The sequence below is a fragment of the Myotis daubentonii genome, chromosome 16, assembly GCF_963259705.1.
Source record: "Myotis daubentonii chromosome 16, mMyoDau2.1, whole genome shotgun sequence".
NCBI classification, from domain to species: Eukaryota; Metazoa; Chordata; class Mammalia; order Chiroptera; family Vespertilionidae; genus Myotis; species Myotis daubentonii.
Genome location: NC_081855.1, coordinates 56,061,467 through 56,082,729, shown reverse-complemented (window position 1 = coordinate 56,082,729; position 21,263 = coordinate 56,061,467). Strand labels below are relative to the sequence as shown.

The 21,263-nt window shown below is 66.4% G+C and overlaps 2 protein-coding genes across 9 annotated transcripts in view; one reads left to right on the top strand and one right to left on the bottom strand.

Moving 5' to 3' along the window:
- Window positions 1-7,940, top strand: part of RBFOX3 (RNA binding fox-1 homolog 3) — an 81,247-nt gene extending 73,307 nt beyond the window's left edge. For 4 of the 6 annotated variants that reach the window (XM_059671436.1, XM_059671431.1, XM_059671430.1 and 1 more), the window contains exons 7-12: window positions 628-681; window positions 869-1,001; window positions 1,421-1,592; window positions 2,468-2,544; window positions 3,633-3,711; window positions 6,651-7,940. In XM_059671436.1, the coding sequence (XP_059527419.1) occupies window positions 628-681; window positions 869-1,001; window positions 1,421-1,592; window positions 2,468-2,544; window positions 3,633-3,711; window positions 6,651-6,653 (518 nt within the window). In that variant the 3' untranslated portion in view covers window positions 6,654-7,940. The remainder of the gene's footprint in view (window positions 1-627; window positions 682-868; window positions 1,002-1,420; window positions 1,593-2,467; window positions 2,545-3,632; window positions 3,712-6,650) is intronic. The other 2 variants (XM_059671435.1, XM_059671433.1) reach the window with 1 other exon arrangement.
- A 2,450-nt stretch (window positions 7,941-10,390) lies between these two features.
- ENGASE (endo-beta-N-acetylglucosaminidase) lies at window positions 10,391-19,399 on the bottom strand. Of its 3 annotated transcripts, none has more exons than XM_059671402.1 (14): window positions 18,891-19,399; window positions 17,950-18,017; window positions 17,614-17,815; window positions 16,576-16,724; window positions 15,747-15,904; window positions 15,098-15,246; window positions 14,700-14,865; window positions 13,739-13,842; window positions 13,290-13,398; window positions 12,916-13,106; window positions 12,252-12,399; window positions 11,748-11,857; window positions 11,306-11,420; window positions 10,391-11,102 (listed from the first exon to the last, which is right to left on the bottom strand). In XM_059671402.1, exons 3-14 carry the CDS (start codon window positions 17,637-17,639, stop codon window positions 10,683-10,685), a joined length of 1,845 nt encoding a protein of 614 aa, XP_059527385.1. In that variant the 5' UTR covers window positions 17,640-17,815; window positions 17,950-18,017; window positions 18,891-19,399; the 3' UTR covers window positions 10,391-10,682. The 3 variants fall into 3 exon arrangements, with proteins under 3 accessions (XP_059527385.1, XP_059527384.1, XP_059527383.1); XM_059671401.1 differs by having other exon boundaries at window positions 11,748-11,853; window positions 12,251-12,399; window positions 19,131-19,399; XM_059671400.1 differs by having other exon boundaries at window positions 19,131-19,399.
- Between the last annotated feature and the right edge of the window lie 1,864 nt (window positions 19,400-21,263).

Below are 21,263 nucleotides of genomic sequence, written 5' to 3'. Positions count from 1 at the left end.
CCAGCACCTTGCACTGGCTGCTCTGGGGACAAACACAAGAGGACAGCGGGAGAGGACTCGGCACTGGGGAGAGGGGCCCTGGGAGCTCGTCCTGGGACACACACGGTGGGGCAGGAGGTGGGAGGAGGTTTGGGCAGAGGCTGGGCACCTTTCTCGGCCTCTGACCCTCTGGGAAGGCAGCCAGGTGCCCCAGGAGAGAGCACCCCCAGGAAGGGGCTCTGTCCTGCCCCCCGAATCCCTCATCCCCGCGGGGGCCTGCAGGCATTTACACACCATGCTCCACCCTCCCTCCCTAATCCTGCTGCGGGGATCGCAGACCCCAGGGTGTGGGGCTGGTGCCCTTCCGGCAGGAGAGGCCCAGGGCATGCTGGGAGGGAGGGCCATCATTTAGGAAAACTCGAGGAGACCCAGAGCCGCCTGGGTGGGGAGTGGTCCGGGCCCTGTGACTGGGGAGCAGTAAGAGCCTATTGGTTTGGAGGAGGCAGGGGTGGGGATGGGGGTCCCACCTCCTGTACCCGCCCAGATTGCAGAGGGAGGGGCCGCGCCCTTGGGGGGGTGTCTCAGGTGCAGTGTGCGGAGGGGAGCGGAGTGGGGAGATGGTGATTGGATTCCTTGCTCCTGATCTAGGCTGGAAGCTCAACCCCGTGGTGGGCGCCGTCTATGGGCCTGAATTCTATGCAGGTAAAAAGCTGAAGCGGTGGAGGGGGCTGGTGGGGGCGTGGCCGGGTGGGTGTGGCCAGGCGCCCGGGGGCGTGGTCTGGAGGGGCGTGGTCGGGGCCTGTGGGCATGGCCGGGCATGGGGTGCCCTCACCCTATCTCTGCCTTCCCACTCACACTGCCCCTCTCCCGCCCGCTCTCCTCTCCGCAGTGACGGGGTTCCCCTACCCCACCACGGGCACGGCCGTGGCCTACAGGGGCGCGCACCTGCGGGGCCGGGGCCGGGCCGTGTACAATACGTTCCGGGCTGCGCCGCCCCCGCCCCCCATCCCCGCGTATGGAGCGTGAGTACCTGGGAGCCCCGGGAGGGAGGCGTGGAGAAAGGCCCAGGGGTGTGGGGAGGGCGGCCTGGGGCAACCAGATGGGGCAGGCAGCCTATATGCGGGGGCTAGGGAACCCCCAGATCTTGGCACTGCAGCCACGTTGTGATGGGCAGTGACCCAGGCCCACCCCGCCCCGGAGCCAGAGGTCACTGGCATGTAGGGGACACCTGGGGCCCCAGCGGATGTTTGCAGTGGGGTCCTGGCTGGCCCCGGAGGTCGGTGGGCGCTCTGAGCCCAGCTGCACCTTGTCCCTGGGGCTGAGCGCCGGCTACGGGGGGGACAGCGGGGGGGGGGGGGTAAGCAAGGTGGGCCGAGGCCCCTGGGTTTGTGGGAGAAAGGAGCTGACGGCAAGGATGTTACTCTATTGTTATACCAAACAGGGCACTGGAGCAAACGCTTGTTAAAATGCCAGTCCCATGGGCAGGGCTGGCACCCTGCCCCCTCCCTCCGCAGCCTCCGGAGCCGGTCACCTCTCCAGCGTTCCCACCACTCTCTTGTCCGTTTGCTTCCAGGGTCGTGTATCAGGACGGCTTTTATGGTGCTGAGATTTATGTAAGTGCAGCCCCGGAGGGGGGGGCAGCCAGCTCCCCTCCAGGAGCCGTCAGCGACTTCAGTCCCTGCCCGCTCCCACCCCCCCCCCCTGCTAACCCGGCTCCTCTCCCCTGCCCCACACCCCTGCCCTTCTCCCCTTCTCAGAACCCAGGAGGGTGAGGGCACTGCACCCCTGGGACTGCACACAGCCACACCGGGGTTACCCGTGCTGACACTGGGAGTAGCAAGGCGTCTCCCAACAGCCCATGAGCCACCGCATGCCTCCCGTTGTACAAGGCGTGTCCCTCACCACACCGGGGTCCCTGAAGGAGCCGCAGCGGCAAGGCCTGAGAGAGCAGGAGGCAGGGGCCCCTGGGCAGACCCTGGGGGGGCCTTCCCCCCCTCGTGGGGCCGCACTCACCGTTCCTCTGGCGCAGAGCCCCACCCCCCACACAGACCTGGCTCAACACAACACCCATTTGTGCCAGGGCGTGCCCGGAGCTAATGTCCTCCACCCTCCACCCTCCACCCTTCCCCGCGGACAGGGTGGCACCCAGAGCCAGCCGTGGGCTCCCCATGCCCCTCGGACTCACTGGCCTGGTGGCAGGGGCGCTACAGCCTCGCGCTCAGCCTGACATGCAGTGGGCGCCCACCTGTGTGTGTGGAACGCAGGAAGGGATGAGTGACTGAACGCATGACACGGACGGACACCCTCCTCCCCCTTCCCCCCGCACCGTGCTGCCGGCAGCGTGCGGTCCGCGGGCCTCCCTTAGGCCGCCAGACAGGTGCCCCCAGCCAGGTGCCCCCAGCCCGCACCGGCTAGCAGCCAAGAGAGGTGGAAAGGCCGTGGCCGCCCCACTAAGCCCCTGTGACCTCCCCTCCCCTGTGCCCTGCAGGGAGGCTATGCCGCCTACAGATACGCCCAGCCAGCGGCCGCGGCGGCGGCAGCAGCAGCAGCAGCCTACAGCGACAGGTACGCTGGGGACAGGGAGCCAGCACTCCGGGCCCTCAGGCGGGGATCCCACAGACCAGAAGCCCCACCCATTGCTCAGGGGCCTGGGGATGGCTCCCCACGTGGGCGCAGGGTCTGGACAGAGGAGAGCAGGTCTGAATGGGCTTGGAGACTCCCAAACAGCTGCTGTCATCACTCCCTGCTTCACGGCGGGGAGGCGGGGGACCCCAGTTCTCAGGGAGCAGACAGCCCCTCCCCCAGCTCTGGAGGCCCCGCCCGCCTGCCCTCGGTCCAAGGTGCTTCCAGGCGAAGGCGGCTGTGGCCACAGCCTCTTGTGTGACAGGACCAGGTGGGGAGGGCTGTGACCCTGAGAGCAGTGGCCTCTGCCCAGGGGTGTGGCGGCGGGGGGGGGGGGGGGCGCTGTGCGTTCTGTGGTCAGGTCCAGGGGTCCCCACCGTGGCCCAGCTGGCACCGTTCCCTGTGGGCACTCGGCCCATTGGCCTCAGAGCCGCTTGGGAAAGGGCACATGGCCGCACTCTAAGGAGGGCAGCGTTGCTCGTGTCCACGGGCGGCTCTGGCCTGGGCACCGCCTGGTCCTCCCTCCCGGTGCAAGGCGGCACCGGTCCCGAGGCCACACCTTCCTCGCAGCCTCTCGGCTCAGGTGTGTGTCAGGTGCAAGGCAGGCCCCGCCCGGCCCTGGCCTCTGAGAAGCTGGCATTTCGCCCACGAAATGTACTGAGTGAGAGGGAGGTCACAGAGGGGCACAGGCCACCTCCCTCCTGTGGCCAAGTCCCCGCCCCCCGCGTCCCCGGACCTTCCCATCTCTGAGCCCCTTCCCCGAACGTGGCCTCCTTCTTTCCGGGGTCTTTCCTCCACGCGAGCGGTGAGGCCCCTTTTCTGGTCCCGGGGCACCTCGCAGAGCAGGTCCCCCCAGGTCGGCACAGGGGGGGCTCCGAGAGGGTGGCCAGTGTGGCCGGCCCCTCCTTCCAAACAGGCAGGGGGACCATGGGGGCCCGGGAGGTGCTCAGGAAATGTCTGGGAAGAGGTGGGGGTCAGTGCCCCCCTCACCTGCTCCCCTCGCCCCACCCCTCCCCGTGCTGTCTCCCCAGTTACGGCCGAGTCTACACAGCTGCCGACCCCTACCACCACCCCATCGGGCCCACAGCCGCCTACAGCATCGGGACCATGGTAAGGAGGCTGGCGGGCCGGCCTGGGCGCGGCCGTGCGAGGAGGGGGGAGGGGACACAGGCGGGTCCTGGGGAGACCCACCCAGAGCACAGGCCAGAGCCTCGGGCCTGGTGGTGGGGAGCACCGAGGCCTGCCTTTGAGTTGGGGGTGGGGACTGGCCCTTCGTGCCCTCGTGGAGTGAGGAGGAGGCGGGTGTGCCCTGCCGGCCAGCTGCCGAGGGACGACGTCCGGCCCCTGACCGTCCTGGCGCGGCCCTGGAGCCCAGCGGGGCCTCCCTTCCCGCCGGAAACCCACCAGCCCTCCCTGCAGCGGCTCCAGAGGCAGGCAGGGCCCCCTCGTGTGGGTGTGTCCGTGCCGTGGTCCCCTCCTCCCCCCCTGCTGCCTTCCCTCGCGTGGATGGGGAGCAGGGCTGCCCACCGGCTCCTGCCTGGAGGCCCTCCCTGGGGATGGGCCGCTCGGCCACTCCGGACGGGCGCACCCCTGAGAGCCAGTGTGTCTGTCTGTGTGTCTGTGTGTGCGCCTGCTGTCGGCACATAGAGCCCGGCCCGCTCTGCCCCGAAGCCCGCTCCCGTGGACACCTGCCCCTGACCGCCGCCCCAGGCTGTCCCCGGCGGGGCATTAGCTAGCGGAGTCCAGCATCAAAGATGAAAACGCCTGGAGGGGAGGGGGGCGCGGCGCCATGGGGCGTCTTCACCTCCTTTGGTTTTGATGACGCCCTCCCGGGCTTTGCTCTGCGTTTTTGATCTTTAACGAGCCTCAGACACCCCAGCAGGCGCGGGGAGTGCTGGCAGCTGGGGGAGCAGCCCCTGGGAGGCCCCCCTCCCGGATGGAGCCCTGCGCTGGGCGCCCAGCCCCTCGGCTCCGGGATCGGCTCAGCCCTCCGCGCAGCTGCTCATGAGCTCTCCGAGGCCCTATTTAGGTTTTCTTTTTTCTTTTTAAGGTTTTTCTATTTTTCCCCCAACTTTTCTGGCCCTTGCTGTTCTCTTGCCTTTTCTGAGAAAACTGGTGGGTGGGGTGGGAGGTTCCTGTAGAGGCCTCCCCGGCCCCACAGCTGAGCCCGGGACAGCAAGAATGTCAGAGAAGCCAAGGCCAGGGAACCCTGACAGGGTCCGCCCTCCCCCCCCCCATATCTGGAGGACTCGGACCCCACAGCAGTCCTGGGGCGCCAGGAGTAGGGCTCCTGCTCAGACCTCCCGGATGAAGGAGAAGGGGCAACAAAGGGCCAGGCTAGAGCCAGAGTCCCCAGGACACTCACACCTCACCCAGGAGCCCGTGGCTGCAGATGCCGCCCCCCGGCCCCCCGGCCCCCGGCCCAGCCAGAGACGAGACCACCCGGCACCAGAAACAGGCCCAGGCCCCAGGCCTCCCCCACCCCACCCGCCTGCGGCCAGAACAGCCACACCCACCCTCCCCCAGGCAAACCGCGAGGGGGGGCAGAAAACGGGGGTTCACTATTACTCTTTTGGTTCTTCCTTCTTATTTTTCTCTCTGCTTTTCCGCCCCCTCCGGGAAGGCGGCACTGATTGGCTGTTTTCCATCTTTGATGTTGCAGGCTAGCCTCTGCCGAGGAGGGCACAGCCGCTTCACCCCCTACTAGCAAGAGGCCCGCCCCTAGCAGCAGTCAGACTGTAGCACACACCACACCCCGCACCCAGGCCAGGCCCGGCCACAGGAGGACAGTGCGCCCTCCCGGCCAGCGGCTCGCTCTGGCCCCCACGATGGCGTGTGTGTCTGGCCCTGGTTTCCCCCGTGTGTCTGAGACCTTGGTTCCGATTCTGACTTTGTTGTGTTCCCCACCCCCAGCCGGTTCAGGTACAGTACGCAGAGGGGCGGGGCCGAGCTGGGCAGAGGACCCTCCCGAGCTAGCAATAGAGCCACGCCCACAGGGCGGCCCGCGCCCGTGCAGGGGTGTAAGAGCCACGGAAGATGCCGGGCTCAGGAGGCCAGCCCGGGCCACCGTCCCAGGGTGTGGGCAGGACAGTGCCCCCTCCACCAGCTGAGACCCAGTGCTGATTGCGTTGTACGGGCAGTGCCTGCTGCCCGCAGGGCCACACCAGCCTCAAAGGCGCCTTAGCCTCTGACGTCAGAAGCCAAAGCGAAGGAAGAATTTCCCCACCGGGAGGCCCGGCGGCCCACGGCTGTGCCCGCAGCGCCCGCCTCCCGCTGTCCTCCAAGACGGGTCGCGGCCCGCCGGGCCTGGTGTTTCACCGGAGCCACGGCCCCGTCCCTGCCCTGAGCTCAGAAAAGTCTGTTGATCAGGGTCTGTTTCCGAGGCAGCGGGTGGCGCCCACCTGGGCACAGCACTGCTTGTTAGCCGGTCTTCTAGGGGGGCCCCCTGAGCTCACACCCTCCCAGGGCGCGGGCCCCGGAGGAGGTGCTGGCTGTGGCTGCAGCCCAGGGAGCCTCTGGAGAGTCCGCCACCCAGGCCAGGCCCTTGCCACGCACCTTGGTGACAGGAGAAGGCGGCGTGGGCCAGGGGCCTGGTTTGCTGCCGGAGCTGCCCGACCGGCTTCTGGGGCTGAGGGCCGGAGAGAGGGTCCCGCCAGCCGGGCCTGGTCCCTGCGGGTGGGTGGGCAGATCAGGCCCAGAGCGCTGCCTTCTCAGCTGCCTCGTGCCACGTGGCCACCCCCTCACCCCCTTCCTGCCAGAGCCAGCCAGGCCCCTGCCCACCTCAGCAGAGCCCCACTGCCACCGGGTCCTCTGTGGCCCCTCCATTCCGGCCACCTTCTGCCCTGGGGGACAGACGTCCCCTCTAACTCCAGCTCTCACGCGATGATGGGTCCTAGAGCTGGGCAGGAGGACAGGTGGGGGTGGTTGGGGGTCCAGGCCGTCCCTAGCACCACCCGGCCCCGCAGGTCTCGGCCTGCCCTCGGCGGGGCCGTCCTCAGCGCCCGCGGCGGCTTCTGGAAACTGCTAGTCCCTTTCTGTTTCTGTTGTAGTGACAGCGTCCACCGTTTCCTTCTCGGACCGCGAAGGGCAAAAACAAAAAACAAACAAAAAAATCACAAAACAAAAAACAAAACAAAAAAAGATGTTAAGATCCAAGCAGCAACAAAACCAACCAAACGAGACACATGCACCACGCCCAGGTCCCAGGTGCCGGCGCCACCGCGAAGAGCAGTCGGCGGGCGGAGAGCGGCCGCGCCCTCCAGGAGCGAGAGAGCGAGAGGGAGGGCCCGCGGCTTCCTATCCAGTCTTCCTGCCCCGCCACTCCCGCACTGTGGGCCCGCGGAGGCCTGGCCTCCCGGGGAAGAGCCGGCAGGACCTGATCTTTGTTGCCAACTGTGCCAGTGGAGGGGACGGCCGGGCCGCGGGCACAGGGAGGGGCAGCTTTCCATTCCCCGGCTCTGGCTCCGGCCACGCCCAGTCACCCTGTGTCTTGCTCTGGGCCCCAGCTCTCCCTCACGCCATGCCACCAACGTCCCTGTCCTGCAAACCTGGGGGAGGCGTTTGCAGGCCACTGGGGCTGTCCCACCAGCAGCCCTGGGGTCCGACCCCCACACCAAGGGCTGACGTGGTTCCAGAACTAGGGGGCGCCCAGGTAGCCCTCCCTCCACATGACGGGGCTCCCGGGCCAGCCAGCCAGGGCTGACTCCTGCACCTGAGAATGTGGGGCTGTGGGGGCCTGGAGGCCACGGACGTGCTCCCACTGGCTGTTTCTGGTTTCCTGTCTGGAGGCGGCTCTGCGCCTGATCTGGGGAGGGATGGCTGGCCTCATGGGACCTGCTGAGGGCCGGGCCTGCGAGGGGCCGAGGGACGGGCTGGCGCCAGGCTGCACAGCAAGGCTGGGAGTCACAGTGCTATGGGGCGAGACGGCCAGGCCAGCGGAGGGATGGGGGGGGGGGGGAGCAGGAGGAAGACCTTGGGCGGGGGAGGGGGGCGCAGATGGCAGGTCACAGGATAAAGCCCCAGGCCAGGCAGATAGCTGGAGTCGGGGCAACAGCAAAAAATAGCAAAAAAAAACCCCCACAAAACCCAGGCTCCCCCCTCCCAAAACAGGAAGGGTAGGACCACACCTCACTTTGTATCCGCACCCGCCCCCAGCGCCGCCTTTTCTACTCCGTGTACAGAGCCCCGAGCTGGCCCTCTGCCGCCGCTGCGCCCGGCCCGCCCCGGCCTCAGCCAGGCCGGCTTCCTTTCTTACCATTCTGTATGCTTCCCAGGTGTGACCCTTCAGATCCACAGTATTATTATTATTAAGATTATTAATAAAGATTTCTTTCTTCAAACCAGGACAGCTCTCTGATTGGGCAGCCCCTGGACACGGGGTGGAGGGCAGCGGAGGGCAGGCGGTGGGAGGCAGCCTGGCTGCGCTGAGCCCCAGGCCGGAGGGGGTGGGCGAGATTCCAGCGCCCGGTCCTCCTGCAGGCTGACCTGTCCCGCCATCTAGGCCTGGAGGGGGCGGGCTCCCGGGTCCCACAGCCCTGCCTGGCCTCAGCTGGGCACAGGGGAGTGGGGCGGGGCGGGGGGCCTGCTGTCAGTGGTGCTGGGCAGGTCACTAAGCTCCGCCCACAGCCCGGCTCTGCTGGTGTGACTGCTCCTGCGAGGTGAGCCCTCTGCTCCGGCCAGTGGTCCGGTTCCTGGAGGCCGGGTGCGAAGGGGTGTGGAGGGGTGTGGCCGCCACCCCGCCGCCCAGGGAAGAGGAGAGGTGACCAAGGGGGAGCAGCAGATCCTGGACCCTGAGCTTAGAAGCCCTAGGCGTGGGGGCTGGGGCAGGCCGACACCGACACCACGGAGCCCGAGACTTCTCGCAGACGAGTTGTTCGCTTCCTCCAGGCGGGTAATGTATTTCGGAGCCGTTACTCCCTCGGGGGACGGGCGGGGGCCGGCTCCAGTGCCGACATGTGGATTTTCCTGCGTGAGCCCTGGCGGGTGGTGGGACCGGGCCCGCGCTCCTGGGGCGCAGGGCTGGGGGCCTCCGTGGCGTGGAGCTTGGCTGAGCCCCCACTTTGCTTGCTCACCAGACGGTGAGGAAATGATTGCCACTGTAAGTGTCCCCTCCTCCGCAGCAAGCATGCGGGGAGCCAGCGCTTTCAGAAAAAGGGCTTCATGAAATCAGTCCCAGGTGCGGCCCGCCCCGGGTGCCCAGCCGCCCAGCCCGCCCCGCCCGGTCCCACGTCGGGGAAAGGGCAGGAGCCCCCTGGCTCAGAACGAGGGGCTCAGGCACTGGGGGGAACGATCAAGACCAAGAAAAGCCGAGCCCACACGGGGTCTTCCTGCCCAGCCAGCCGCGGCCCTCCTCCCGCCCGAGCTGCTGGGCCACACGCGTGGGGCGTGAGGAGTAGATGTTCCCAATCGGGAAGCGCGCTGTGGAGGAGGGGCGCGGACTCCTGGGGCGCCAGGCAGGTGGGGTGGAGGCAGCCTCGTCCGGAGCCCTAGGCCCGTGGTTCTCAACCTTCCTGATGCCGCGACCCTTTAATACAGTTCCTCATGTTGTGGTGACCCCCAGCCATAAAATTATTTTCGTTGCTACTTCATAACGGTAATGTTGCTACTGTTATGAATCGTCATGTAAATATCTGATATGCAGGAAGTATTTTCATTGTTACAAATTGGACATAACTAAAGCATAGTGATTAATCACGAGAACAATATGTAATTATAGATGTGTTTTCCGATGGTCTTAGGCGACCCCTGTGAAAGGGTCGTTTGACCCCCAAGGGGTCGCGACCCACAGGTTGAGAACCGCTGCCCTAGGCTGTCCCCCAGTCTCCGATGTTGCCAGCGACCCCTGCACCCTGCACCCCTCCCAATGCGGTTGGGCCTGAGCAGAGGCTGCACTGCCACCTGGTGGCCTCCCCCGTCATTACAGTGCTGACCCCGAGCCTGGACACAAGGCAGCCGGGAGGGGACCCCAGTGTCCCAGCCTTAGAGCCACTCCGCGGCGTCTCGTAGCAGAGGTCGGGGGCCATAGGGATGGGGAAGTAACCCCATCACTGGCCTAGGAGGCCTGGGGTGAGGGACCCCAAGAAGGAGGGACTTAAGGCCTTGGTCCCCTGGGGCACTAGAGAGGAGCAGGGTTCCCCGAGGCCATGGGGTGGAGAGACCCCGCCCCCCAGCAGTTCAGCCACGGCTGGAGCTCCTGGCTGGAGAAGCCACCTCCCCCTCCTCCCTCCCTGGAGGCCACTGGCCACCTTGGCCCTCGGAGGGAGCAGGGAGGTGCTGGGGAGAGAAGGGAGGGAGAGGAAGGAGCCACAGTGCAGAGGCTGCCGCACACACCCCTGCTCGCGCCCGGCCCCCGGGAGAGGCCAGGGGGCTGTGAAGGCACAGGGAGGCGGTGGACGGGGCTGACACCTGGGCCTCCTGCTCCCAAGCCTGGATCCACACTCACAGGCAGAGGCGGAGCCCAGGGGCAGACCATGCCAGCTCCCCCCTCGCCCACCCGCTGGAGAGACGAGTAGGCACAGCCAGTGGCAATGCTCTGGGCCCCGGGCGGCAGTGAACTGGGAAAGCCACAGCCCACGGCAGTCTGCAGGTGCCGCGCTGCTGGCCTGGCCCCGGGCTCCCACCGCCACCTCCGGGAGCACCCTGCACCCCACCCCTCACTGAACCCCACGGGCCTCTGCTGGCGTCCGCACCCTCAGCAATGTCCCCAGGGCCTGCTCCGAAGCCCTCCTGCCACAACAGAAGCTCGTCTCTAATTGTTCCAGCTGCAGAATAAAGTCGCCATGCTCAGCGCCAGCCTGTTAGGAAACGCCCTTTATGGAATTTTCTGGACTGGACTTTCCCAAATCCTCCCACTTTCCCCGGGAACTGGGTACTGCAGAGAGAGACTGCACAAAGGCGGGGTCCAGGCACCTCAGGGAATCAGCACCCAGCACACCGACTCCTTGGTGTTCCTGCCACCAAGGCCCCACCCGGAAAGCCATGGGCCCCAGGTCCTGGGCCGCTGTCTGCACAGTCCACGGCCCCGCGTGCAAGGAGCCCCGGCCGTGCGGTGGGCCGGCTTCCCTTCCGGCTTCGGTGTCCGCTCATGTGCTGGGCACGGAGTACAGCAGGGCCGCCCGGCCCCACTCGGCCTGCGGCACCACGAACCCCTCCCTGGGAACCGGCTCCACCAGGAACTCCACGCGGCCGTCCTGGCCGGGCCGGGCCTCAGCCACCGCCAGGTCCACGACACGGTACTGGTTGGCAAAAGCCAGGCCCAGGAGCGTGGGCTTCTCCGGCCCCGCGGGCCCCGGGCCGGGAGGGCCACCGCCGGCCCCTGGGCGACAGTGGATCCGGAAGCAGCGGGCGTGGGGCAGCGGGTAGGACCAGTGCAGGGTACAGCTGAGCCGGAGCCTGGTCGGGGGGCCCGCGCCTTCAGGGGCCGCCCGCTGCCAGCCGACCCTGGACACGGAGAGGGCCTGCACCTGGGGCAGAGGGCTCAGCAGGCTGTCGGCGTCCACCACCTGGTGGAGAGAAGGCACGGCATGGCTGGGAAGCCCCGGGGGCTCATGGTGCCGCCCCGCGCGCCCCACTCCCCGGCATCCCCACCCGCCTCCCTGAGCCCGAGGGGAGAGGACGAGGGCGCTCAGCTCGGGCGGCGTTCTCCCTGCTGGCCTTGGGACAGACGCCTCAGCCGAGCCCCCGACGAGGCGCCCCGATGCCTGACCTGGATCTCCCCGAGGCGACAGACGAAGTCCTCCTGCTCCTGGCTGCCCGGAGTCCGGGAGAAGCTGACGAAGAGGTCCTGCAGGAAGCAGCTGCGCAGGCTCAGCTCGTAGCAGCTGGAGGCCAATGAGACGCGGGTCACGGCGGTCACAGCCACGGCGGCCCGGGCGCCCAGCTGCTGTCAGAGGCCCGAGCCACGGCGGGAAGGCAGACCCATCCCGAGTGGACCCTGGTGTCCGTGGGGAGCCCTGCACCGGAGGCGGGACCACGGCCGCACCCAGGGCGCGTGGCTGGCTCCCGGGAGCTGCCTGGAGCGCGGGTCAGTCCAGCGCCCTCCATCCCTCCAGTTCTGGGGTTTCTCAACAGGGGCCCTCGCACGTCTCCAGTCCCCACCAGCGGGGCCGTCCCCTGTGGGGGCCTGGACAGGAAGGAGAGGGACTCACCGCTGGACCCAGCCCCCGCCGAGCTGCTGGCCACAGCGGGCCGCCCACCTGGCCAGCTTGGTGGGGGGCACCCGCAGGGGTCGGGGTCTGTGCCTGGAGCTGGTTTCTGCCGGGAAAGGACACGGGACTTGAGGAAGAGGAGAAGCCACACCAGGAGTCCCTGAGGGGGGCCCGGGGCTGGGCCAGACCCCTGTGGCCCCCGGGGCCTCCCCGACAGGCTGAGGCCGCAGCGGGAGACCAGGGCGGGGCGGAGGCAAGTATGCGGGCCCCTCCGCGGTCTCCTGGCCTGGGTGTCCTCCCTCTTGATGCCACGACAGCAGGAGGCTGAGAGCCAACCCCCGCCCTGAGCTGGGCCACAGTGGTGCCATCCCCCCCCAGAGGCGGATGCCGGGCACTGCCCACACCAGCTCCCCTGACCCCCACCTTCTGGATGCCTCTCCCCCAAAGCGTTCCGAGAAGGAAGAGACCTGGGACACAGGCAGGAGCCAGCTCGGTCCCCTCACCATTCAACGCCGAGATGCCCCCGATAGAGCAGCTGCCCGCGTCCCCTGTGGTGAGCTCCAGAGCCACTCTGACCTCCGACGTCCCCTCCAGCTTATACACCAGGGACAGGAAGAGCTTGGGGGGCACCGGGACCTGCAGGGAGAACAACCTGGAGAAGGAAGGTCCTGCGATGAGAGGCCACAGCTGAGATCCCGGCCGCCAGGCGGGCCCCCCCCTCCCTCCAGGGACAGGGCACTGGGGCGGCACCGGCTGCCACACCCTGGTCCTGCCACACTGGGGACGGCCGTCCCCCAGGCCAGACCCCCTCGTGACTGAGAAATCCCTGTTCTGAAGTCCTCCGGACGAGGAGCTAAGGAGTCGCCCCACAGGACCAGAGCATGGCGTGGCCGTGGGCTGGGGGGCTGGTGGGGGAAGCGCGTGGCGACGCTTCCAGTTTTGCCAGGTGAGTGTGGAGAGGCCACCCAGTGCGCGGAGCTCACACGTGGACGCTCAGAACCGGGTCAGGTGGTCAAGTGTGTGTGGCGTGCTTTTCGCTGCCATAAACCCGCCTGGGTTCTGCCCTCCGTCCTCCCCTGGCTCCGCCGCCCAGCCGCCCAGCCAGTGGGTCCACAGGACAACGGGGCAAGCGGAGGACCCGCGCGCCTCCTCCCGCCCAGGCACCTACCTCACGGCCACGTGTCCCACCTCGGGCGGGATCCTCCCCCGGATGAGCAGGGAGCTGCCGCCGTTCCAGGCGTCGGCCAGGCAGCTGTGCATCCTCACCCAGCCCTGCCCGGGCCCCTCCAGCCTGTGCTCCCCAAACAGGGGCTGCGGCTCCTGGGCGCCCGGGTGGTACCAGGGCCCCACCGCCTCCTCCTGGAGAGAAAGCAGGATTGGAGGCGGCTGCGGGCACGTGGCAGGGTGTGCAGGGAAGTGACGGGGAGAGCAGAGCCGCCATCGGCCCCTCATGAACGCCCAGGCCCCTCCTCCCTCGCTCAGGCCCAGGGCATGGAGAAAAGGGAGCCCCACTGCCCAGCCACCCAGGGTGGGACCACACACCTGGCCGTAGCAGACCCTGCGGGTGCCCATGCCCAGGCAGAAGGAGGTGACGAAGGGCAGGGAGCAGATGCTGTGGGTGGGCAGGTAGTGAGTCAGCAAACTCCAGAACCTGCAGAGGAAGGCGGGGGGGGGGGGGGGGGCAGCTGAAGTCCGGAGTGGAGGGCGCTCGACGCCCCTGAGCCCTCACGGACGCGGGCGCTCCCCCACCCCCTGCAGAGCGACTGCGGCCCCCGGACCACGACACGATGTGTGGGAGGTGCACACGTGGGTGCGGCCCCCCCCCCCCCCCGGGCTCCGGGACGCTCCCCCTGGAAGCAGCCAAGGTGCTGCCGCTTGTCCACCTCCACCAGCGCCCGAGAGCAAGGCCCGAGCCGCTCGGAGAAGCCAGCGCAGCCCAGAGCCCCCGCCGCCGTCAGCCCCCACGCAGCCCCGGGCCGGGCAGGACTCACTTGTCCTGGTTCTGGAAGAACTCCGTCTTCTCCAAACACTCGTACACCCAGCCAGGCGCGAACAGGGCCACCGAGAGCCCGTGCTTCCGGATCAGCTCCAGCGACTGCGGAGACAGCGGTCAGGGACGCTGGGCACAGCAGGACACACCAGCGCCAGGCGGGCCTGGGAAGGAGGCTGGGCTGCCCCCCCTCCAACTCCCTGGCTTTCCAGGTTGGTCCCTGTCGTCCACCGGGAACCGGCCGGCGGGCAGGGGTCTGCAGGTGGCGTGCCCACGCTGCCTGTCTCTCCCCGCCTCCCATCATATTGTCACACGCACCGCGGGAGGCGCGAATCTCGTTAGCAGATTAATGGAATCACTCAAGCTCGGGTAAGGAGTGGGACCGTCGCCGTGGCACCCAGCAAGGGGCAGGCGTGGCAGCCGGAGCGGGCTGACTCCGTTTAAGTCGCAGTAGGCACGGCGGCCCGGTGCCCCGTTTAAGTCGCAGTAGGCACGGCGGCCCGGTGCCCCGGCCGGCTCTCCTCTCGCTGCCGACAGGACTCCACTTGCCGGAGCCGCACCAGATGCTACAGCGGTTCCCAAACGGCAGGGGCCGCTTCCATCCTCAGCCCCGAGCTGCCCGCGAAGGGAGGCACCGTGACGTGACCTGCTGTCCCCGAGTCACCGGCGGTTGTGACGGCAGCCCAGCGAATCGTCCAACAGGAGGCAGCGGGGACCTGGCACAGGGCCCGGGCACCTCCAGGGGACGTACCATCTGACCGTAGAGGTGGGCGGCAGCTAGGCCTCTGGGGCCCAGCTTGGCCCGGGGCAGGTCACTGATATTTCCTGGTACCTCGGTTTCCCATCTGGGAAGGGTAACTGTGCCTGTCTCCCCCTGGAGGGGAGCAGGGTGAACGGCCCACAGCCAGCGGGGTCTCGGGGAGGCCACTGCCCCCACCCCAGCCTCCAGGGCCACCACCCACCTTGTTGGTGTCAAATCGGCCGCCCACGACGTTCCCCCGGGCGAACACGTCCACTCCCACGTAGACGTCGGCCAGGCGCTCCCCGGCCGGGCCCCGCATGCGCACCAGGTGCTCCTCCCCCCAGTTATAGTTGGTGAAGATGCCGTCACAGGAGTCGAAGAAAACCCTGGGATGAGGGGAGGGCCGAGGTGAGGGCCCATGGTCTCCACCGTCTCCCTCCCCGCCCCCCCAGCACCTGCATCCACTCAACCACGGGCTGTGGGCAGTCTCCCGACCGCGAACAGGGGCCGGCCCGTCACCATGGCCTACAACCCCCGCACAGCGCCTGGCAACCAGGCGACTGCATGCCCCTCGCCACCCCGCAGCCGTATGCGTGTGCCACCGCCCTGGGGGCTCACCTGTTTTTTTCGTTCAGCTCATCCTGCCACGTGAGCTGCCCGCTGCTCACCACGCTGTCGTACCAGAGCACCAGGCCCCCCGGGACCTGCTGGTGGAGCCGAGTGGTCAGGTACCGCAGGAAGCGGGGCGTGTTCCCCACAGCGGCCGGCTGCAGAGGGGCGAAGACGAGACCCTTGTGAGGCCCCGAGGCGTTTGTCCAAGTGCCTGGCGCAGGACAGACTGGACACCGATCCCCACCAAACAGCCAGGGTCCCAGAAGCCGTCCACCCCACAGCCCCCGAGGGCGGCCCAGCCGGACGTCCGCTTTCCTCTCTGAAGCAGGAAGGACGCGGACACAGCGGCCAGGAAAGATAAACCCCAGGAGAAAGGAGGGTGTCGGGAGAGGAAGCCACACACGCAGCCCAAGCCAAGCAGAGACGGAGGAGGAGGAGGATCCACTGGAAGGAGCCAGAGAAGCAAAGCTCAGCCACACGGGGAGCCTGGGCAGGAGCGGGCTCTCACTGGGAAGCGAGGAGCGGCCCAGCTGCTGTCACGGGGAGCCGGGGAGCCCGCCTGGGTGTGGGCGAGGGGAGGGGAGGGCACGGCGGAGGCACACCCCGAGGCAGCAGAGGCTGGGCCTGGAGGCAACACGAGGAAGGCCACGCTCACACTCAGAGAGTTCTCGATGTTGATCAGCCAGCCGTCGAAGTGCAGAAACTGGGCCAGCAGGACCAGCCGGTCCGCCACCGCCTGGAACGAGCGGTCATCCCCGGCCAGGAAGGCTTCGCACAGCTGCCCCCCCTCTTTCCACTCGGTGATGAAAGTGCCTGTGGGACGGAGAACGAGGTCAGGCCTGGAACCTCCCCTTCCCACCGACGCCTCCCAGTGCGCAGGTCCCTGCACCAGCAGCGTCTCGGTGGTGCCTGTGAGTCAGACACGGGGCGGGCGGGGCCGGTGTGGGTGTGAGACTCGCAACGGAGGACCAGATGGGGGAGCTTGAGAGACTGCTGCACCCAGGGGTCAGCCGCCACCTGATTTTGGGGTTGTTGTTTGTTTTGGATTTCTGTCTTCTCCATTTATTTTTTATTTTTAAGAGAGAGAGTGGAAGGGAGAGGGAGAGACAGAGAGAAACATCGATGTGAGAGAGACACATCCATCCATCCATCCAGGGCCGGGGATCAAGCCCGCAACCAAGGTACAGGCCCCTGACCAGAACCAAACCCAGGACCCTTTGCTGTGGCTGACTCTCCACCCACTGAGCCACGCCGGCCAGGGCCCACCCTTTGCCTGCCTGTTGTCTGTGGAGGCTCCTCACCGTCTCAGCAGCAGCTCCACAGCGACCCAGCGGCCACAAAACTAAAGATATTCATCTGCTCCCCAGCACGAGTCTGCCTCCACCTGTCCCCACCTTTCAGGGCAGCCCCCAGGCCCGGCGCTCTCCCCAGCACAGCCAGCCCCGTCATCGTGGGTCACCGGCAGGCGCAGCGTCAGCTCTTACCCAGCACGCGGACCCCGTGCCTGTGCGCGGCGTTGGTCCAGCCCACCGGGGGGACGGTGACCAGGTGGTGGCTGAAGTACACGAAGATGTCGATGTACTGCCAGTGGTAGAAGGTGTAGGGGCTCCGGGCCCCTGAGCCCTGAATGAACCTGGGGAGGAACAGAGCCAGGTCAGGGCCCGGGACGCGGGATAAGGACTCGGCGGCCTCCAGGTGAGAGCAACCACGAGTGACGCCTCTCCTGGGTCCCGTCCGTCGACACCGACCAAAGGCCTGCTGTGCGCCGGGCACCCACAGACACCGACCACGCCACCGTCCTGAGGGCAAGCTTCTCAGCAGTCCACGCTTCCCTAAGTGTGTTCCGTGGAACCCTAACTCCTCGGGGGAGGACGGTTATGGGGTGTAGCGGAGGGCTGTCACGGAGGGGAAATGTCCCACAGGCTGTGCAGCCTTCGCCGTCAGCTCCTCGATGCCCAGAGGAACACAACAGCAGGAAATAGAGGCAGAAGGATTCGTGCAAAAGCTCCAGGTGTCGTGCGTCCTGCTCTGGTGGAGGCAGTAGCACCTTCCGGACAGCGTGCCTGCAGGGGAGGCACCCAGTTTCGCCAGCCACTCCCGCCCCCCTGGATGGCCAGGTCTGCCACAAGCCTTCCCGGCACGGCTGCCCGGGCTGTTTTCTGGGCGGTGGAGATCTGTGCGCTGATGGGCCAGCAAACGCCCCTGGTTGGGGGTGGGAGAGGCATGTGCAGACCTGCCCACGAAGGCTGCACAGCCTGTGGGACCTTTTCTCTGGTCAGGCCTGCAAGGCCAAAGCCAGGGGGCAAGACGGAGTCAGAGTCCAGGGAGGGAAAGAGAGCAAGTCATCAGGGGAAGAGCCAGGTTTCCGGCCAGGCTCCCCCCGACCCACCCCCTCTTCTTCCACGTACAACACTGAGGCCTGCGCTGCTCTCCGCCCGGCTCCGGCCTCCCCAGCCTGGCCTCTTTCTGCCCTCCCTCTCCTCCAGCCCGTCCACCAGGCGATCTCCTCGCAATGTCCTCACCTGTCGTCCAGGTACCCGCCCATCATGTCATGGCAGAGCAAGGTCCGGGGCCGCCGGCTGCTCAGAGGGGGCTGCCGGTCCTGGGCGGGCACCAAGGCCACGTTGAAGCCGTCCTCCACACTGGGCGTCCACGCCAAGAGCTCCTCCAGTGACGACAAGTAAAAGCTGATGGGCTTGGTGGTGTCCTTGTCATAGTATCTAACTGGTCAGAAGAGGAAGCAGAGGGTATGCGGGGATTATTCATTCAAGAACCTGAGGCAGGAAGTGGTAGCCCCGCCGGAAGCCCAGGCGTGAACTCAGAGACTCAAACGAGCTGAGCACCTCGGGGCGTCTTACCTGGCAAAGGGTCCGGGGCGAAACGGACCACTTCCCGAAAGACTGCTGCCTCCTGAGCCTCCTCGGTTCTAAGCAAAGAGGGACTTTTTAAGTTTTTTTCTAAGTAAAAGGGGAAAGAAAACGCTCAGAAGCGAGTGGACCAGGCCCCATCGAGGCTCGTGGAGGGAGACAGTCACAAACAAACCATGGACACGTGCATCTGCTTGGCCAGACGTGCACCCCTACCACCCCTCTCGCTGTGATGAACGCCGGACCCTCGTATCACCCGGCAGAGGCCGAAGAGACACACCTCACAGGTTTTGCTATAGCCAAGGAGCAGGACAGCTCTGAGAACTAGGAAGTTTAAGGGCCTAGGAGAGCAGGGGCCGAGCTTCCTCTACCATCCACGTTTCCCTAAGTGTGTTCCGTGGAACCCTAACTCCCCAGGGCAGGGCTGCTATGGGGTATAACATAGGGTCCTCACAGAGGGTTGCTCTGAGGAAAAGAACACTATTGCGACATTGAGTCAGAAAACCCTGGATAAATAAGCATCTTTCATTTTTAAAAGGTTTTCTCCTTTCCAGAGCAGCAGCGAGAAGGCGGACTTCACATCGGTTCATTCCAGGCGTGTGCTGTCTGCCAGGTCCGAGAATGGCCGGAAGAAGGAAGCCCCGGCCGAGGGCATGTCCTCCCTCCCAGGCCTCGGTGCCTTTGCCCATTCTGGCCCCTTAAACTGGGGAAAGCTGCTACTTCAGCTACGGAGGCTCCTTGCTGTCCTGGCAGCTCAACAGCGACCCAGCGCTCAAAGCGCTTCCGGCCAGGTCTGCCATCGCCGTCCTCGCCTAGCAGGCGGGACGCTCCTTCTGCTCCCCCCGCTGAAATCTCCCTCCTCCCTCCAGATCCAAAGTCCCCGCTCCGCCAGCACCGCTTCCTGTCCCGCACGGACTCCGATGCACCCCAACCTGCTTCAGCGGCCGGCCCAGCCGGGGACAGGCGCCTCCCAGGACCCCCGGCCCAGCGGCGCGGGCATCATGGACTCAATTCACACGTGGGACGCGGGGGCGTCCGGAGACCTGGTCCCGCGCCAGCTGCGGTGCGAGGCGTGCAGGACCATTGGACGGAGGCGTGGGGTCCGGAGGCCGCTGTCCGGCGCCCGAACCTGCCTGCCCACCGACTGCGGCCCGACTGCCCGGCCTCCGCACCTCCTCCGCGGCCGCGGCTCGCGCCGCTCCTCCGGAATCGCCGGTGCAGGCGAGTGAGGTTCCCGCGGCACCCGGGGCGCCTCCATGACACCGCGCCTGCCGCCACCCACAGCCGCCACCGGCCAATCGCAGGCTCGGGCCCGCCTCGGCGGCCGCCCGCCGACCAATGGGAACCGTGCGACGCGGCTGTGCAGCTCTAACTGGGCTCCGGGGGCTCGGGCCAGCGCTCTAGGCTGTCCCCGCGCCGGGATGCAACCTTATAACCAGAGGCGAGCCGGGGGCGGGGCCTGAGGGGCGGGGCCTGTGCGCCTGGGCTTTATAGTCAGAGGGAGCCGGGGGCGGGGCCTGATAGGGGCGTGGCCTGGTAGGGGCGTGGCCGCCTGGGGGCGGGGCCGGCTGGAGTGGGGCTGTGGCGGGGCGGGCGCGGAGAGCCGCGGGGGCCTGGGTCTGAGCCCGGGCGCCCTGAGTTTCTGTGCGCGAACCCTCCAGTCCTCACCAGCCTCCTTCAGGGGCGCGTCCGTCCGGAGGTCACGAGGTCAGCCATAGAGGTGAGATCCGAGCTCAGTTCTGATCCCTGTTCCCAAACTTCAAAAACGGCGAAACCACGCTTCTCATTTGGGTGTGCATGCGGCCAAGCGTTAGAGGCTTTATCCTCCTCGTTAGCACGGGAGCCAGGCACGCACAACCTGTGCGAAAGACAGTCGTAGAAGAGACCTGGGTATAGATCAGGAATGTTGACCTAAATAGGCAACTCAGGCAGGACTCCATTCTTCTGGGGGGCGGGGGGGTGGAGGGGGGCGCCGGACCTGTGGACAAGTGAGTTCGCACATTGTGGGAAGATGGGGATGTGGGAGTCCATGGGACACAGCTTCCCTGTGCTCCGAGGGCCCCAGCTCGCCCGGGGCGGGAGCACCCAGAGCTGGCATCGCCCCACATTGTGGGCACAGAGTTCGCAGTAAAGGCAGGAGGAAGCGGCCTGAGCCACGAGGAGGACGGGACCGGGGAGGCCAGAGGCGAGCTGGGCCCCAGAGAGCCACGCGTGGGCCAGCCCCTCTCTCCTCACCCAGCCCCACCCACACCTCTCCGTGACAGGCCGTATCTCCTGACAGAGATCAGCTTCATCTTTACGAGCCTATTGCCTTTTTGCATCTAAGAAAACACCTGTGAAACATCCGGGTAACAAATACCCCTCAGGACACAACAGATGGCACCCTCATTGTTATTGTTATATCGTGTTAACTGTCCGCTGTAACTATCCTGTGCCCACCTGTGTGAAAGAAGCATGTGTCCATCACTGCACTCTGTCCAATCCCAGAGTTCCCCCTCGTTGCTTTCTCCCGCCTCCCTAATCTGTCACCAATGGATTTCATGTGACCCACTTACGTCTCCACCTTTGATGGTAATTTCTACAAGGTGAGAAGCTACCTTCTCCGGAGCATTATCCGAATGCCTTGAGAGCCTGCTAGCTGGCGATTGTCAACAGTTTGGCTCATATAAACTCACAGAAATTCTTTTTTTTTTAATATATTTTATTGATTTTTTACAGAGAGGAAGGGAGAGGGATAGAGAGTTAGAAACATCGATGAGAGAGAAACATCGATCAGCTGCCTCCTGCACACTCCTACTGGGGATATGCCCGCAACCCAGGTACATGTCCTTGACCGGAATCGAACCTGGGACCTTTCAGTCTGCAGGCCGAAGCTCTATCCACTGAGCCAAACCGGTTTCGGCCTCACAGAAATTCTTTACAGGTTTGAATGCTTTTTGCATTAACAGGGTCATGTGAATAAGGGGTGGGGCCATGCAAACATGGGGGTGTGGTCATATGAACTTGGAGGAGGGTCATGTGAGGACGGAGGCTGAGATTAAAGGGATGCAGCCAGGAGCCCCGGGAGCCCCCAGCAGCTGAAGAGGCAGGAGGGACCCTCCCTGGAGCCCAGCCCCCGACACCCCGATTTCAGATTCTGGCCCCACAACGGGAAGAGCCCCTGTTCCTGCTGGGTTAGGCCGGTCTCAGTCATCAGAGCCGCAGCCCCAGGAAACGGGCCCCTCCTTGCCCCTCCTTGTGGGGCTTTGAGCGGGTTCCCGGAACAGCTGAGCCCTGTGCCCCGCAGGGGGAGCCCAGACCTCTCA